The 20,004-nt window shown below is 39.3% G+C and overlaps 1 protein-coding gene across 3 annotated transcripts in view; it reads left to right on the top strand.

Annotated features, from left to right (window-relative positions):
- Positions 1-20,004, top strand: part of dpyda.1 (dihydropyrimidine dehydrogenase a, tandem duplicate 1) — a 326,140-nt gene that overhangs the window by 37,695 nt on the left and 268,441 nt on the right. For all 3 annotated transcript variants that reach the window (XR_009654732.1, XM_060922033.1, XM_060922034.1), the window contains exon 2: positions 14,882-14,992. Coding sequence is in view for 2 of the 3 variants with exons in the window: in XM_060922033.1 (XP_060778016.1) it covers positions 14,882-14,992 (111 nt within the window). In the remaining variant the exon portion in view is untranslated. The remainder of the gene's footprint in view (positions 1-14,881; positions 14,993-20,004) is intronic.

Here is a 20,004-nt window from a genome sequence, read left to right as displayed (position 1 = left end):
AGACGAGCAGCAATGTTCTTTTTGGAGAACAGTGGCTTTCTCCTTGCAACCCTGCCATGCACACCATTGTTGTTCAGTGTTCTCCTGATGGTAGACTCATGAACATTAACATTAGCCAATGTGAGAGAGGCCTTCAGTTGCTTAGAAGTTACCCTGGGGTCCTTAATGACCTTGCCGACTATTACACGCCTTGCTCTTGGAGTGATCTTTGTTGGTCGACCAGTCCTGGGGAGGGTAACAATGGTGTTGAATTTCCTCCATTTGTATACAATCTGTCTGACTGTGGATTGGTGGAGTCCAAACTCTTTAGAGATGGTTCTGTAACCTTTTCCAGCCTGATGAGCAACAGCAATGCCTTTTCTGAGGTCCTCAGAAATCTCCTTTGTTCGTGCCATGATACACTTCCACAAACATGTGTTGTGAAGATCAGACTTTGATAGATCCCTGTTCTTTAAATAAAACAGGGTGCCCAGTCACACCTGATTGTCATCCCACTGATTGGAAACACCTAACTCTAATTTCACCTTCAAATTAACTGCTAATCCTAGAGGTTCAAATACTTTTGCCACTCATAGATATGTAATATTGGATCATTTTCCTCAATAAATAAATGACCAAGTATCATATTTTTGTCTCATTTGTTTAACTGGGTTCTCTTTATCTACTTTTAGGACTTGTGTGAAAATCTGATGATGTTTTAGGTCATATTTATGCAGAAATATAGAAAATTCTAAAGGGTTCACAAACTTTCAAGCACCACTGTACAATTAAATTGGTGGCGGCACAGTGGTGTAGTGGTTAGCACTGTTGCCTCACAGCAAGAAGGTCCTGGGTTTGAGCCCAGCGGCCGACAGGGGCCTTTCTGTGTGGAGTTTGCATACTGTCTGTGTGGGTTTCCTCCAGGTGCTCCGGTTTCCCCCACAGTCCAAAGACATGCAGGTTAGGTTAACTGGTGACTCTAAAGTGAATGTGAGTGTGAATGGTTGTCTGTGTGTCAGCCCTGTGATGACCTGGCGACTTGTCCAGGGTGTACCCCGCCTTTTGCCCGTAGTCAGCTGGGATAGGCTCCAGCTTGCCTGAGACCCTGTAGAACAGGATAAGTGGCTAGAGATAATGGATGGAATTAAATTGGTCAGTAAAACTATTGAAAATATTTTCTTTGCACTTTTGTCAGTTAAATAAAGGTTCACGTGAATTAACAAAATCGCATTTTTGTTTTTATTACATTTTGGAAAATATCACAACTTTTCTGGAAATGGGGTTGCAGTTTGGGCATTGCATTGCATTCACTTAGTGATATGATAAATAAAGAACTGAATGAAGAAGATAACACTACTTTCTCAAAACCATGTATTAAAAATAAAAGGAAATCAATTTATTTAAAAGTTTAGACTTATAACGTGGTGAGTATTTGCCTAGCAGTGTATTTAAAAACAAAACAAAACAAAACAATCCAATCACTTCAGGTAGAGTGTAATATTGGCAGGCATGTGGTAATTTCATACAAAGCTTTGACTATATAGTATGCAGTGCTCTAATGTGATATATGGTCAGATTATATTTTGTCAGGCGCCTAATAGTTACCTCTGCGTCTTGTATCGTGAGTTTGAGTTTCTAATCATAAAGCGACCGACTGATATTCAGGACCTATATTTAATACTGCTGACCTGCGGGTCAACGCTTTATTTCACTAACAGACGATCAATATGTGGAAATTCCTCTATTGATCCCTGCAGAAGATGGAGCGCGCGAATTGCCAGCACATGTTTAACTATTCCTCACCTCTGAGCCGTAAATAATTTCCTTTTTAAGCAGGGGATTAATGCAGAAAGGAGTTAAGTTTTAGCTACGCACTCCTTTCGCATGCTAAGTGCAGCGATCCCTCGTGCATACCAAGTTGTGGAGGGTCTGTCTGTTTGAGGGGATGAGGAAGGTCAGGGTAATTTATTGCACAATATGGTGCTGCTATTGATTAGACAGGGAAAGGGCAAGCCCAACTGCTTTGCTAATAGCCATATGAATGTTTCAGGCATGTGTTCACATCTCAAATACTGGCCAAAAATGGGCAGGATTCTACATTCAGCATCAGCACTGGACCTAGTTGATATTAGTATGTTGTTGAGTTATCTTCATGCTGGTAAATTAGTTTATGTGCAGTATGTAACGGCTTTATGTACAGTACATACAAGTAGTTTACATTATGTGTGAACGCAAAGTCAAATAATAATGACTATTTCTAATGATGCAGCTTGGTGCTGCATGCAAGTGGACTCTGTGTTTTGCTTCGTCCTCCCATTAATTACCACTTGCAGATAAATTAGATTTACCATTTCCTTCTGTCCATCATACACTTCCTCCCTATCTGATTTCCTCAGAAGGGCTGTGGTTTGCATGCCTTGGCTAGGGCCTAGGCGCTTATTGATCTCCCATCTGCTCAGGCCTGGGTGATCACTGAAGAGTGATAGAGCAAGACGCTGCCGCTCCCCTTGGAACCATCCAACACACACAGATGGGCCCTGTGCAAAGCACCCACATCCCCAGTGCTGCTGCGGCCTAGTCCGACCAGAAAGGTCACACAAACAGCAGGGAGATCAGGCTGTTTTGTGTTTTAAATAGTGTTTGATCACGCACACAGTCTCTGCTAGGAATCGTCGAAGAGTTCTCAATAACTGGGAGAAAAAAAAATCTATGCTTGTTTTAGATAGTGCACGTTTCTGACATTTATTAACTGCCATGCAGCAGAGAGAGCACCTGGGGAAACGAAAGTCTACATGTTTGTGTGAGAGAAAGGCCAACCCAGAGAGCAGTGAGAGCAATGAGCACACTCTGTATGATTTTATACTACAAGCGTTGTTTCCTGTTCAGGTGCACAGCTAGTGAAATAACACTAACACCCTGCAGTACATACAGTATTGATTAAAGCGTATGGATGTACGCCCTGTCTTGTGTGACATATTGATCTTATCGCTGACCATGCATAATGTTTGACAGCACAACATGCTCATTAAATAAGCTATTTACCTTCATGTTCTTATTAGCACATCTTACGTGTAAGTAGATTATCATATTCATCATATGCTCTGGATCTCCCCACCCTTAGGTTTGTCAGTAACCTAACTGTACTATTTAGCACTTAAAGGAGGACAATATGCAGCAGTATTGTGACATTAGGGTGTGTTCATCTGTTGATTTAAAGCATGGTGTAGCAGAGACAGATTAAACTCTGTCAAACATAATTACTGCTTCCTTTAACCTTGTTGCAACATGAATTTGTTTCTCTTGTACATTTTCCACTTGAGGAGAGTGGGTCAATACTGGGCTGAATACAAAGCTCTCGCAGAGCCAGGAAAACAAAGGTGATTCTACAAAATGTATTCACTTAAATCCTCTGCTGTACACAGAACACATGTACCGAAAGCATTTAGAGAAACCTGTGCTTAATATCTCATAGCAGCCAAGTCAGTGTCTGTTGGCTTTATATATATATATATATATATATATATATATATATATATATATATATATATATATAGGTGCAATTTGTAATTAAGTGATCAATCTCATTAAATCAGTCTCATTAAATATTAAATCAGTCTCATTAAATAATACCATTAATTTTGGTGCTTAATAATAAATTACCAAACAGCTAAATTATGGTATATTCCAAATTTTTATGATCACTTACCGTATTACACAACTCATATGCACCTTGGAATTCTTTGAGACTGGGTACTTCAAAAATATCGGTACAACAAATAAACACAGAGTTTCAATAATAATTGAATTTATTATAACAAAGATAAAAAATGAATAATAGCAGTTGGAATCATATGATATGGTCATATACTTGAGCGTGTGTGTGTGTGTGTGTGTGTGTGTGTGTGATAAAAAATTTAAATATTAGCAATTGAAATACATTCAAATATGGTCATATACTTGATGAGCGTGTGTGTGTGTGTGTGTGTGGCCATGTGTGGAGACAAAGATTAGCCTTGTGTTGCTAGCTAAGGCCAAAGAATTCTACCTCGTGGGGTTAAGAACAAAAGGGGTGTGTGTGTGGCCTAAACAAAAGGGTTAGCCTTGCTTGCTAATGAGACAAAAGAATTAGCCGTGTATTGCTAGCTAAGGCCCGAGAGTCCTACTAGCTTATAACACTACTAAATCTACTGAAGTCTTGATGAGGTCAAAATATGTGTAATAATGAAATTAAAGTGTTAGAAAGGAATAGAGAGCATGCAACCTATCTATTAACAATTGAGAGATCAACACAAATAGAACAATCATCAATTCAACACTCTAAGTGTTTACAGTGTACACAATTAAACCGTTCCCGAGTTTAAATTCACACTACTTCATAAAACTAATTCCTGAGACTAGTTTTATGCTCAAAAATGCCAGTCTTACTTCAGTATCTCGCCTCTACGCAAGATTATGAGAAGATGTTCCGAGACTTTTGGAGTTTCACAGTTGTGGAGGCCTCCGTGAAGCGCAGAGAATTTCTTGGTCCGATGCGTGGTCGTTCGTGATGAAAAGAAGTCTCTGATCAAACAATGTGTACAGCGCTTTAGTTAGAAAGAATCCAGTCGCTTCTAACTTTTAATTAAACTGCTTGGGCGGCAGTTCGTAACGTTACTATAATACGAATAAAAACCGGTTGTAACTCCATCTGAGTTTAAAATCGCGCGATTCTAGAGTTTACCGTGGCCAAAGGTAAATGAAAGACAAGCGCTAAATTGTGGATGCTCTGAGAGCGGATGTCTCCTTTGTCTGTTACCGCGTGGTTCACAATGCCGAGGAGATAGTGTCTCTTTATGCCTACGGATCCAAGTCCTAGGACCAAAGAGACAGAGCTGGAAGTTTCCGGGTTACTTATGGCTTCCTGGAGGATGTGATGTAGGTGATCCCGCCCAGCCATGACACAGGTCAACGCAGAAGCTGGCCGATGGGACCTGTAATTTCTAAAAGGGACTGTGTGTACCTACATATATAAAGTGGAGTGTTGAAAACAAATAAGAAGCCAGGTAATAATTAGTCATAAAGGTCTCATAAAGGATGAGAAAAGCGATAGATCACTTACCTACATTTTGTGTTAAAAGATTCTTGTGTAGCGCTGATTAGTGCACATTACACTGTACTATTGGAGAGCTTTGACCTCAGAGACATTACAGTACTTCTAATTAGTTTGACTGCAATGTGCATAGTACTGGGATTTTCTTGCATTAAAATTGATAGCAGGATTAAAGACAAAATGGTATAATATTCATAAACAAAATACACTATGAGGGCGGCACGGTGGTGTAGTGGTTAGCACTGTTGCCTCATAGCAAGAAGGTTCTGGGTTCGACGAGGGCCTTTCTGTGTGGAGTTTGCATGTTCTCCCCGTGTCCATGTGGGTTTCCTCCGGGTGCTCCGGTTTCCCCCACAGTCCAAAGACATGCAGGTTAGGCTAATTGGTGGCTCTAAATTGACCGTAGGTGTGAATGTGAGTGTGAATGGTTGTTTGTTTCGATGTGTCAGCCCTGTGATGACCTGGCGACTTGTCCAGGGTGTACCCCATCTCTCGCCCATAGTCAGCTGGGATAGGCTCCAGCTTGCCCACGACCCTGCACAGGATAAGCGGTTACTGATAATGGATGGATGAAAAATACAATATGAATAATTATTATACTTACAGGACATTTTTTCAATGGAATAAAAACATGTACTGTATTCTATTCCCTTCTAGCGGGTTTCATTAATTTGCTTCAATAGCATGCAATGTTGTTAGCATATCGCTTATCCTACATGTATTACGTCAGTCTACCCAATGGAGAATGAGCGTTGAATATGGTTTACAATATTGCATGGTTGTTAAGACAACATGACGTCACACATCAGAGATGTAAAATGTCCGTGCTAGCAAGTGACTGTGACAATTTGTAAACAAACATGACCGCTAGGTTTCCTTTGTTAAATACGGAAGGTTTTGAGAGAATTTTGAAAGGGAAAGATGAGTTGAACATCCGAAAGGAATGTGTATGTATTATAATAATACTAATAATAATGATAATAATAATATTGGCTGGCTTTTTTTCATGGTATCTCAGATATATTCCATTCAGCTAGCATGATATTGAATATCACCTTCGATTTGTTCATTATCATGCTAGCTGAATGAAATATATCTGATAAACCACTCAACGCCAGCCAACATTATTTAAATAGACACAATGCAGCATGTTGGCACAGCAGGTAGAGTTGATGCCTCACAGCTTCAGGCTCCCTGGTTCACCAGAGTTTTGAGTGTTCTCTCTTCTGTGTCCATGTGGGTTTCCTCAGCTCAGGGTTTCTTCAGTTTGTCTCACATCTCAAAAAACAACTGGGTAGCTGAATTAGATTTGCTAAATCAAAACCAGGATAAAGCAGCCCCTGAAGATCTGACACACACACACACACTATGGATCAAGATTTTGAGTAAGAGTTGCAAAGGGAAAATGAAGTTTTACAGCAAAGTTGTTCAGGGTAAACTTTTTAGCACTGTAACGTGAGGGTTCGACATGTGATGGTTGGATCACTCTTAGTGAAAAGAAACAGCAGGCTGGAGACAGAGACGGATCACTTTCTTAAGCAGCGCTTTACTCTTCCCCACACTTCATCCCCACAACAACAACTTCACTTCCTGCTTCCAACTCACATTTGACTGAACGAACAAATCAGCAGCTAGCAGGACCTAGCCTGAGGTAAATGTGAAAGAATCACAGAGGAAGATTCAACAAATTATCACAACTATTTTAAAGATGAAAATGTAAATAATAAATGTGCAAACATACATATGTAAATAGTTAACTGTGTAAACACTGTAAACACATTTTTAGTAAATTAATTCAAATATATAAATTAACTTAACTTCCAAACCTTACAGCACCATTAATTCTAGCTGTTTACGAATCCATAGATCGGACATCCAAGAAAAAAAGCATCTAGATGAATCTAGATGAGAGTGGGGTGGTTTGAAAAATCGTGAATTTTTTTCTTCTCAGATACTGTAAGTTTTATGTGAATAGTTAAAACTCATTCATTAGTCTTCAGGATTATGAGATGCCCAGAGGAAAGGAAATTTTAAAATGAGATCTCTTTCTCAATTGTTTCTCCTAGACAATAATGAGATCATAGTGATATTAAAATGAGATTATTTCTTTTGTCTCCTGCTTCTCAGGTTTGTCTCTGGAGCAAAAGAGTTAAGTTATGTCATTGTAGACTCCCTTTAATCTACAAATGAGTTCTCAACAATGTTTTAAATAATGCTCAGTGTTGACCAATTTATACATCTCATACTTTACTCAGGCTGATCCACCAGAGAGCTCTCTCTGTAAACTCACACAATTCTCATTTCAGATCTATTTGGTGAGTCTCAGATTAGGCTCCGTCAGTTTTGTAAAAGAGGTCTCTACACAATCTTGAACCATTCTCATTCTAGTCATCTCAGTTTAGTCCTTTTTTGATTTACAAAAGAGATCTCAACAAAGGCTTAAACAATACTCAGATTAGAGGTCTGCGTGGGACAGAATTTTCAGTCCCGCTCCCGCATTGTGCCGTCCTGCTCCCGCCCGCTCCCGCAAAGAATTATGATTTTCAGTCCCGCTCCCGCCCGTGCCTGCCATCTTTTGTCCCGCTCCTGCCCGCAAATCCCGCATGATGCAGACGTTCGCGTTATTTCTCATGAAAGTTGAAATTAGTCAATTAATAAAACAGTCTTAGTCGTGGCTCAGTCGACTAAGGCGCCATACCATAAATTCAAGGACTTGAGTTTGATTCCGACCCGAGATCATTTCCCGATCCCTCCCCGTCTCTCTCTCCAGCTCATTTCCTGTCTCTACACTGTCCTATCCAATAAAGGTGAAAAAAGGCCCCCCCCCAAAAAATAATATCTCTTTTGTGACTCCTACTTGTCTCATTGCTATGTCTCATCTTTTGCTTCTTTTATTTCTCCTAAGGCAAAATTAGGAGAAAGAACTGTGACAAAAGTAATACTTAAATGATCCTTAAAAGAGAATCACCATTTTGTCTCCTGAGCAACAGAAGGGATACAAATGAGAAACAAAATTTTCCTCTGGGTGTGTCTACTGTATCCTGGACCTCACAGTTATCCAGAAAAATCAAAAGTCTACATTTGTCCAATTTCACTTCCAAACCTGGTCTAGTGAGAGTGTAACACAAGATGCCTCCAGCAACAACTGATAAGGATACAGACAATATTGGTCTTTCTCTGCACAACAGATAATTTACTAATTGGTGAGTGAACAAGGGCCATTGCCATGGGACTCCATACACTGTAACGAGTGATCAGAGCTGCAAATAAACAAACAGCAAAGTATCATGATAGTTAAAGATATTTGCAAGTTGCAAAATCTGTACTATCATGATATTTAGCTTATTTAAAAGTTTCTTGCCAAGCTGTAACAGAGAGAATACATGAGCAAAACAGTGGCATGTAAAAAACAACAGAAAAAAAACATGGAGCTCTTTTTTTAATTGCTCATTATTGGCTTTTTGCAAAAATAAACTGCTTCATTGGGACTGAAAATTAAATGGTGAAAACAAGAATATTTTTAAAGTAGTTTTTGTCCTGTGCAGTTGAGAATAATGTATAACCCCCCCCCCCCCCCCCCCCCAAATAAATAAATAAATAGGATTTTGTGTTGATTGCCGTCACTGCTGGTCAGCATAGTCTTACTATAACTAACAGTACAACTAGTTAACAACACTGTTGATTTAAAGCTTTGTGTTTCAACCATGATAAAAGTAGATGTATGAGCTATTTTATATTGTATTTTCGATTTGTATGTGTTCTGTAGCTGTAGACTGATTATAGTCAGTGGAACCCAAGAGTGTCTTATTCCAGTTTTCTGAGCAACCATGCCATTACCTCCTCCAGTTTACCTAAAGGATCTGCCCAAAGGACATATTGGCTTATCCACACTACATTATATGAAAATGGATAGGTAATGTAGTCCAAAACACGCAATAAAACCTGTATTTTTATTGTTTCAATATGTAGCTCATGCAGCGCTTTAACTACATTTTATTAGGTGTGAAATTAAAGAATTAATAGGATGATGTCTGCCATTGCATAAAGCGGGACATTTCATTTAGCATGAGATGTAGGTGGCCAGCACTCTGCAGGAGAGAGGCAGGTTAGAGAACATCTACCTGCCCTTTTCAGTGCCACATAGCTCCTTTCGAAATGGGCTTTCATCCAGCCTACTGTGAAAATATGAAAAGACAAAGCTTTATGTGTTGTCACATTGCCTGCGGGACACTAATTGAGGTGGGTTTCTAGTGACCGGCTTGGGCAGGAGGTAAAATCGAAAGAAAAGATGGAAAACAGAATCTAAAAGATAATGTATAGCTTTGCTGGGTGCTCATGGGGAACAGTAGATTTATTTCGATACAGTGAACAGTGGGAACATGCAGGATAAACCCTGGAAAAGAGGAGTGCTATGGCAGAATTGCAGAACTACACAAAATGTAAATTGCCTTGGCTCTCATGACTAATGTATACAAACATGCCTTAATAGTAGTATAGAAAATTCACTGAATCAGTAAGCTGTAAGCACATGTTCCATGTATGTAATTTTGCTTACAAAAACCTCTACAAATATTCTTAATAGACATGTATACTGCTGTGTAAAGCATCTCTCTGTCTGTTTTGTGCTCTTGTGTGAGTTCTTCTCTTTGTACAGCAGTTTGTGTTTGTGTGGACTGTGTGGTTGATACAGTACAGTAGCAAGTGACATGATTATAGATTCATGTCTGTGAGTACTTGGTCTGGATTGCAAGTGGGGGGCATGGCTGATTGTAATGGATGGTTACGCATCTTGGCTGTTTGCTGTCAAGATGATGGAACGTGCATGATGATAACAGGGCGTCTCATTGGGCGTGGGCCAGAAACAGGTCTGGTAGGTAGGGGGTCACCAGAGGTACACTCCAACCAAGTAGAGAGGCTCATTAGAACCTGCGGGCTGAGAGAGGGATTTACAATAAGCACTCAGTCAACTGAATATTTCCCTCCTGGTAAATAATGCATTGCTCTCATCATTTCATGTCGTGTCAAGGATTCACAACACCACTAGAACTTAGTATTCTGTCTTAGTTAAGGTTTTGCGTCTATTAAAGTAGGAAAGCTAGTATGTAATCATTAAAATAATACACTCACTAAAAGTGGAAAAATGACCAGGCGATGTTTTTTTCAAAGTTTTATCTGTGGAGTTTTGGTGAGCCTGTAACCCCCCCCCCATGGTTTTAAAGAGTAATTAATATAAATACACAGGTGATCATAGATTGCTGATTGGTCGAGAGATTCAGACTATTTCTCGATAATCACCTCGAGCAACTCGGCAAAATGGCGGCCAGTCACTTTGTTGCTGTAAGTGAGGAAAAATTACAAATTATGAAAGAAAATGCTGTTCCTAAAAGCACCAAAGATGCCAAAAGTTTGGTCTAAAACTATTCAAAGGTAAGGTAGAACTGTGATTTATTTTATCGATTTCAAAACAAAGTATTTTATGTGACTCGGTGTAGATAAGTGACAAGTCTGCACCGTGCCTTTATTACATTTACATGCCACTTTTGAAGTTTGAAATAAATAGTTTTTTTAATATGGGGTTTTAATTAAAAAAAAAAGATCATCTGTGTGTTTATACTAAAACAATTATTCACTGAAGGCTCAGTGAATAATTGTTAATTATTAATTAAAAATGACATATTATACTTTTTATCTTTTTACAGTTATGTTTAATGTTGTGGAATGTCCCCAAAACAGGTTAATTCCTGTTATCACTTAAATTAAGTGCTTTCACATCAGAGGAACATTTCCAAAGGTCTCAGAACTGTTGGAAGAAGTTCCCCCTTGTTGTGTGTGCGTCCGCGCTGATATTATTCACCGATATTCACTTCGCCTTCAGCAAATAATTGTTAATTATTAGTGTTACTGTAGCCTTCTGGTCAGGTCTAACCTATGTGGTTGGAGAAATTAAAAATGCTCTCTCTCAGGATAGATTCTATTGCGAGGAGTTGCCTACTAAAAGATATGACAAACAAGCTTGAAATCAATTTCTGTTTTTAATACAAGTTTGCTGAATTTCATAATGCAAAACAGAGTACTCTGAAAACAGTACAACAAACAAAATGAGACCAATCAATATGGAGCAGATGCATCTGGGAAGATCTTCATGAAGATGTTCCTCGAACAGTCCTTTTGCCAGACTCTTATAAGACTGAATGTCCTGTCCAGTCCAGCTGTAACCCAATCCAGTTCTCAGATTCAACTCTTTACCTTTTTGGGAAAAGTCCAAATCCTCAGTGAGAGACATCATTTACTGCCCTTATGGTCCTCTCAGAACTCAAGGTCCACTCTTACCCTTAGCAAAAAGTAGTATACTTAAAGTTCATTTTATTAAGTATGCTTCAGTATAAGTATAGCAAGTATACTACAGTACAGACCATGTACTTTTAGTGTACTAGAAAGTATACAAATTTAATACTTTTTCGGACTAAATTGGAACATTTCAAGTTTATAAAAGTATACTTTAAAGTTCATTTTAAGTTTGCAAAAGTACACTTTAAAGTATACAACAAGTACACTCATCTATATACTATCAATGTACTTGGTACAGTATATCCCTCTCGCATGCTTAAAGTATACCACAAGTACACTTATCAATATACTGCCATTGTACTAGTTATATACTTCGAGTCCCTATTTTTAGTTTATTATTGTATACTTTAAATATACTGTTAGGGCAGCACGGTGGTGTAGTGGTTAGTGCTGTCGCCTCACAGCAAGAAGGTCCTGGGTTCGAGCCCCGTGGCCGGTGAGGGCCTTTCTGTGCGGAGTTTGCATGTTCTCCCCGTGTTCGCATGGGTTTCCTCCAGGTGCTCTGGTTTCCCCCACAGTCCAAAGACATGCAGATTAGGTTAACTGGTGACTCTAAATTGACTGTAGGTATGAATGGTTGTCTGTGTCTATGGTGGGGTTTACATTAGACCGTATCAGCGGATCATCAGATTAACGTTTTTAAAACGATTAGTGTGCACACAGCAACGCCAGTACATGATTTGCGTGCACACAGCAACGCCAATACACGGATATGCTCGGCTCCGCAGGCATCCTGCGCTCCAAATCACTCCGCCCTGAACAGCGAGTGCCCTCTGGAGGGTGCGCACTCTGGCCCTGCGCAGCTCACAGAGCGCGCGAGTGGAGTGCACGAGCAGTGATTTGGGACTGAGCCGCTGTGTGTGTGATCTCAGTGCATGTCGGGCATGCGCGTCACTTACCACTTGCAAGTGGAAGGATGGCAAGCCTAAAGACAATCATAACTACACAATGGGCAGTACTTGCATCAGTATTTTCATACTTTTATACTCTTTAATGAAAGGTGATACAAGGCGGAAGTCCGCGCCGTTTTTCAGCAGTCGCGTCACATGACCAACGCCAGCGAATCAGGAAGGTGGATGTCACAGTGACGTTGTCCAATGACGACGCCAGCTAGAGCTCAGCACAGCGTATCCGCGTATTCTCAATGTTTACACAGCACCGGACCAGACACGATCTGGATTGAATACGTGGACCCTGACGGATTCCCGTTTCCCGGCGTTTCCAGGCGTTTTAATGTAAACGGACAGTGCATCCGTGAAGAAAACGAGACAGATACGGTCTAATGTAAACTTGGCCTATGTGTCAGCCCTGTGATGACCTGGCGACTTGTCCAGGGTGTACCCCGCCTCTCGCCCGTAGTCAGCTGGGATAGGCTCCAGCTTGCCTGCGACCCTGTAGAAGGATAAAGCGGCTAGAGATAATGAGATGAGAAGTATACTGTTATAAAAGTTGGTTATTTCACTAGTTTACTTGTTATACTTTAAGTTTGCTTGGCATATTACTTGTAGCTTACTATTTATATACTGGAAATATACTCCTTAAAGTATTCTTAAAGTTTACTCATACTGTATGTACACAAGAGTGTGATGCATTTACAAAATCACAAGACAGAATGTTGAAAACAAGTTTGATATATTTTCAAACATTTCAAAAAACAAAGACCTATGAAATCACGTCCTTCCTTACTGGAGAAAATGAAAGGAAAAAGTGCACATTTGCATGTAAAAATGTAAACATAATGGTCTCTCCAAGATCAAGTCCTTATAAAAGTGGTAAAACAAAACTTGTGCATATGCTTGTAAAAATGTAAACATAGCGTCTTCAACTGAGAACTAAAGTCCTTCCTTGTCAAAAAAGGTAAAAGAAAAGTGCACACCTTTGGAACCAAAAATAAATAACTAGATAGAAACAAAATCTGTACTTTAATGATCAGACAGGCCTGTATGTAAAGATTCACAAATCAATGTACAAAGTACTTTCCTATATGTTGTTAAAAAAACCTGAAACTGTTAATGCTGTCTGGCCTGACATGATCAAAACAAAATGTGTTCTTGTTGAAACAGCTGACGCTATGTACATAACACCATTGCCAAACCCTTATGAAAGGGACTAGCTTGATCAATAAAGTCAAGTCAAAAATTTTTCTGTTTTGGTGTATGATTTTAAGGTACATAAAGATAATGCAATTGAGCACACATACTATATACTGTAAAGTTTTAAACTCCAGCATTATATTATATTAATATATAAATTAAATGTTAAGCATGAGTCAATAACTTGACCTTATTATGCACTTGGAGCAAGATATACTGTACTAAGTATTAGTACTTTGTGGCAGAAAAACGTAAAAAGTATACTAAAGTATAAGTTTTAGTATTAAAGTATAAGTGTAAGTCTTAGTATTAATGTACTTAGTCTTAGACTTTTGTTTATACTTTTCAGTATAAGCCAAGTATACTTCACTATACTATTCTTAAGTATATAAAATATAGTTTATAAAAAGTCAACTTCAAGTATACTTCCTCAGTTTTAGTAAAAAATAAGTATACTCATAGTACACTTGAATAAACTTCTTTTTGCTAAGGGTAGACAAAAGAGTGTGTGTGTGTGTGTGTGTGTGTGTGAGTGTGTGTGAGAGAGAGAGAGCTCGGCATACATTACCCGTGTGTGTGTGTGTGTGAGAGAGAGAGAGAGAGAGAGAGAGAGAGAGAGAGAGAGATCGGCATACATTACCCGTGTGTGTGTGTGTGTGTGTGTGTGTGTGTGTGTGTGTGAGAGAGAGAGAGAGAGAGAGAGAGAGAGAGAGAGAGAGAGAGATCGGCATACATTACCTCTCACATTAACAATCAACTTCATATTCCATATCCAATAATCAATTAATTACACAAGGAAAAGCAGCATCCTTTCAATGAAACTTCTTCAATCTCTCTAATCAGCAGAACATTTCCGGCTGTAAAACTGTCTCTTACTGAATAATTTTTGTTTTATGCATTGTTCACCTGACTGCATAATTATATACATGAATGTAAAGGTGTTCCTAATAAAGTGGATGGTGAGTGTATGTTTGAATGGATAGGAAATTGCGTAGTCTAGTCTCCCAGTGATGAGGGAAAGGAAAAGACTGATTAATAAAGCTGGAGCACCTGTAGGCCATATTTCTAATAATATTTTGGATGTGTGAAGATGCGAAGGTCATTGTGAATATCAATTCTTTCACTTGTGCCCAGGGTGAAATGAGTTTGATAGCAAAAACCTTTGGATTTGGCTGTACAGCACTGGAAGTCCTTGACCTGTGTGACTCCTGTATGAGTGTAGAATTTGGCCTTAGATTGCTATAAAAATATTCAGTTTCAAGTTAAAGCCACTATTCATTTTATCCACTTTTGCATAAATGCCAAAGATGTAAAATGGTTGCCATGTTGCAGACCTTCCCTAACAGCCTCCCTCGTCTATTTGTGTGTGTAGAACATCCTTGCCCTCAATCCGAGGGTGAAGAACCATGCCGTGCTGCACTCCACTGCAGCCAAGAAAGCTGAGAAAAAGCGCTGGAAGAGGAACGCAGAGAAAGGCTGTGATGTAAGTGGCTCACCTTTTACCTTTTAACATTTGACTCCTAGCTGAAAACACTGATGTTGAATCCACTGCACAAACATTTACTGACCAGTCAAATGTTGTGCAAACTTTGGACTGTTTCCACATTTAGACAGTGTGTTCTTGGACCCGGACCTCTGGTGAGGTTATGTGATAAGACCGGTTTTAAACCTTTCACTTCGTCCCCTAGCAAGAACCTCAGCTGTGTACTACATCACTACCTCAGTCAACATAGAATTTACACACGTGCACACACACATGCACCATAAAAAATAGCATTTTGGAAATTTACCCAGAGAACCATAGATGGACGATTTAAACACATGTCCTTGTTAACACCAGTACTTCAGTACGAGGAACAATGAGAACATGGCGCACATGCACACACGTGCGTGCACGTGCACACACACACACACACACAGAGTCTGTCAAACAAAATAATCTTAGAATTCCAGGCACATTCTGTCATAGTCTCAGGAATATCTCTCAAGACCAGTGTTTGGTTTTTTGGCAGGTGGCCACGGTGCTCGTCTGTCTTTTAAGGCAACTGAGACTTCAGCTTTTTTAATGTAGACACAAAACAAGATGGAGGTATTTTGTTAAAGAGATTATCCTCCCACACCATGTACTGTTGCAACATAAAACTCCCTCATTTATCATTCTTATCAGATGCAAAAAGATCACAAATCTGATATCATTCATTATGTAAGCTATTCTGTATACTGAATTTATAAATTATGCTAGTGAATTTACAGTATTGTGTCTTTAGTGACAGTACACATATTCTGAGGCTGAGCTCCTGCCCTTTTATAATGTACTATTTTATGTAAGGAATTAAAGTGTTTTATTCCTCTTATATCACAGCAATTTGCCAAGGATTACCAGTCTTTATTATAAATATACAGGCGATTATAGAAAATCGCGTGCACTGATTGGTCAAGAAATTCGGACTATTTCTTGATAATTGCCTCGAGTGACTCAGCAAAATGGCTGTCAATTGCTTTGTCAACATAAGTGAGGAAGAATCGTAAATTATGAAAGAAAGTGCTGTTCCTAAAAGCACGAAAGATGCTCCGAAGTTTGGGCTAAACTTATTCAAAGGTAAGGTGGAATTGTGACTTATTTTATCTCTTTCAAAACAAAGTATTTTATGTGAGTCGGCATAGATGAATGACACAAGTCTGTGCCACACCTTTATTACATTTGCATGCTGCTTTTGAAGTTTGAAATAAATTATTTTTTAATATAATTTAAAAAAATTATTTAAATAATCACCTTTGTATTTATACTAAACAATTATCTACCTCAGGCTCAGTGAATAATTGTTAATTATTAATCAAAAATGACACGTTATATTTTTAACCATTTATGTTGTGGAACATCCCCAAAACAAGTTAATTCCTGCTGTCACTTACGTTAGGTCAGGGGTCACCAAACTTTTTTCTCTGGGGGCCACATTGTCGTTCCTGACTGTGATGGGGGCCGGGTCAGCTATATCACATAGAATTGTATGACCCAGACAAATATGACCACCAGCAGGCCTCATTGTGTAGTAGAGATTACTAGCCTGGCACGGCCATCCCCACTACTATATCCACACTACTATATCAACACTTGATTCCTGGCACATATTTGTTTATCTTTACTAGTGGTTTGCAAAAGTAGTAATCAAGTCTTCACACTTTGTTTTAATTTGAAATACCACTGATATTCCATTTATTTATTTTCTAATAAAAATAATATCAAAGCTGTCAAGGTAAGAAACATCTGCCTATTTGAGGTGATTGACACTGGCAAAGGTGAGTGGAAAATTATAAATTGTAGGTAGGCCTGTTGATATTATTAATAATATAAATAATAATTGTATGCAGCACTTAATAAAGGTCAAATAAATAGGCCTATAAAATAAATAAATTTTAAAAAACAGTGAAATTATAATAATATGAGCAATAGATCAATAGATCACAGCAGTTGTGCTGTGTCCTGCACGTCATTGCTCTCATCCATGGCCAAAGCAAAAACACTCGAATTCTGATGCTTTCTCATTCAGCTGGTCATACATGTTGTCCCCCAAATCTTCGGTTCGCCTGGTCATAGTAGGTGCGGAGAGACTCACCGCGCTGAGCGCATCCTTCTTGTTGGGACACACCTCCTCGGCCACAGCAAGCATGCATACTTTAACAAAATCCCCATCAGTAAACGGCTTTCCATGGGTAGCTAGTAGGTGAGCTACCTTATAGCTAGCTCAGACAGCAGCCTGGTTGATCTGGGTTTGGCGAAGGAATACATTCTGTTGTGCAGCCAGTCCGCATTTCATCCTCCGAATCCTGCCTTCTCTTGTTTGCCCTCGCAAACTAGCATACTCTTTGTGGCGGGTTTTGTAGTGACGACGCAGATTATATTCTTTGAAAACCGGCACACTTTCTTTACATACAAGATAAACTGCACGGTCCTTACACTGAACGAAAAAATAATCGGTGGCCCACTGTTCTTTAAAAACTCTGCACTCTCTGTCAGCTTTTCACTTACCGCTAGCCATTTTGCTGTCCTGAACACTGACAGTTCTCTGCGCGTGCACTGCCTGTCACTGCTTGATCGCGAGCATATGACGAAAATTCGGAAAATATGAATAGTTCATTTTATAACTAAATATAAATTTTAATTGATAAAATCAACAAAATACAAGATGCAGACATGTTATTATTTGCCAAAAAGCAATTTTAAAAAATAGGCCATGACCACTTTTGGGGATTGCCTCATAGGGCCGGTTCAAGTGATGGGGGGCAGAGGGGCTGGGGGGCCAGTCAAAAGGGGGTGGCGGGCCGGATCTGGCCCGCGGGCCGTAGTTTGGTGACCCCTGCATTAGGTGCTTTCAGACCAAAGTAACCTTTTCAAAGTTCTGAGAACTGTTGGAGGAATTTCCCCCTTTTTTTGTGTGTGTGTCCCCACACTGCAGGAACTGAGGATGAGATGATCATTGTTCTTAGAACACCATTTTGAGAGGCTTTTTTTTTTTAGCTCCTGCTCCAGGCTAGGTACTCTCTGAGTACAGAAGGACCAGAGTGACGCAAGTGTACGTTGATTGCAGAGGCAACTGCTCTAAGACTACAAGGGAAGCCCAGCTTCCTGTAAAATGTCACAAAAAAGTTTGCCTCTTCAATATGTATTTACACGACTTAACTGTCTTATTGACCGTTTGCACATGACGTCACATGTCCCATGATCCTCTCTGATTTAGCTGTGTCCGCCATCTTTGTGGAATAACACATGCGTAGCAACAAGTACCTTAATATGAAATTCCGCAAATTTGCGCAGTTATCGGCTGCTTGAACAATTCTCTTAAGGCTGGAGTCAGATTGTTTAGTTTACCCACTGTTAAAATGCGAGAAAGACCCCAAATGGAAGATCTAACCCGTAGACGACAGAGACAGTGGCTTGCAAATCTGAACAGATTGGACATAAAAGAGACCAGCTACAAATATGTACGAGTATGTGCAGATCATTTCGTAAAGGGTAAGTTTATGTTTCTACTGTTTATGTGAACCATAGACAAAATATATATAAAGATGCGACATACTGTAAGTGATATACATGTTAGCGCTAAACCAATTTATATTGCAGTTACAAATGCATAGCACAAAGCCCCAGTAAAATGTAGGTAGTTGAGCTTGGTAAAATGTTGCCTAAGAAGACGTCAATAAATATATATTTTTTTTTTTAGTTTGTGTTTTGTGTAATATTTGCCCACATCAGGAACCTACTAGATTCTTACAGTAAGCTTGCGCTAAACAGTAAAAGATAGTGTACATCAGTTGGTACCAATGACGAAGCTAGTACTTTACACCAGGTAATTCATGATGTCTGTGTAATTCACACTCAGCCACATCCGTACATCATCTTCATACTCTACAACTGTACGAATCCACCCCTGAACATTCTTTTATCTTTTCCCTGTATCTGACCTTGTCATTATTACTCAATTTATGACATATTTGTGAAAAATTACAGTTCGCCACTGTACTCTCCTTGGTTGGCATGGATACTATACCACAAAGATGGCAGACACAACAAAATTGGAGAGAATCATGGGAGATTTGTGATGCAAGTGCAAATGGTCTATTCCAAATCGATATTTTATTACTAGAAAGTGCTCAGCTTTATGGCTAGTTCATTCAGCAGTTATTTCTCGCTGGTCGTCATAATCTGATAACATAATTTTTCGCCCATAGAAGCCTGTGGAAGTACAGTGGTGCTTGAAAGTTTGCGAACCCTTTAGAATTTCCTATATTTCTGCATAAATATGACCTAAAACATCATCAGATTTTCACACAAGTCCTAAAAGTAGATAAAGAGAACCCAGTTAAACAAATGAGAGAAAAATATTACAATTGGTCATTTATTTATTGAGGAAAATGATCCAATGTTACATATCTGTGAGTGGCAAAAGTATGTGAACCTTTGCTTTCAGTATCTGGTGTGACCCCCTTGTGCAGCAATAACTGCAACTAAACGTTTCTGGTAACTGTTGATCAGTCGTGCACACCGGCTTGGAGGAATTTTAGCCCATTCCTCCGTACAGAACAGCTTCAACTCTGGGATGTTGGTGGGTTTCCTCACATGAACTGCTTGCTTCAGGTCCTTCCACAACATGTCGATTGGATTAAGGTCAGGACTTTGACTTGGCCATTCCAAAACATTAACTTTATTCTTCTTTAACCATTCTTTGGTAGAACGACTTGTGTGCTTAGGGTCGTTGTCTTGCTGCATGACCCACCTTCTCTGGAGATTCAGTTCATGGACAGATGTCCTGACATTTTCCTTTAGAATTCGCTGGTATAATTCAGAATTCATTGTTCCATCAATGATGGCAAGCCATCCTGGCTCAAATGCAGCAAAACAGGCCCAAACCATGATACTACCACCACCATGTTTCACAGATGGGATAAGGTTCTTATGCTGGAATGCAGTGTTTTCCTTTCTCCAAACATAACACTTCT

This window comes from Neoarius graeffei, chromosome 5 (genome assembly GCF_027579695.1).
Source record: "Neoarius graeffei isolate fNeoGra1 chromosome 5, fNeoGra1.pri, whole genome shotgun sequence".
Taxonomy (NCBI): domain Eukaryota; kingdom Metazoa; phylum Chordata; class Actinopteri; order Siluriformes; family Ariidae; genus Neoarius; species Neoarius graeffei.
Note: the sequence above shows the minus strand (reverse complement) of the source record. Positions and strands in the feature narration are given on the sequence as shown.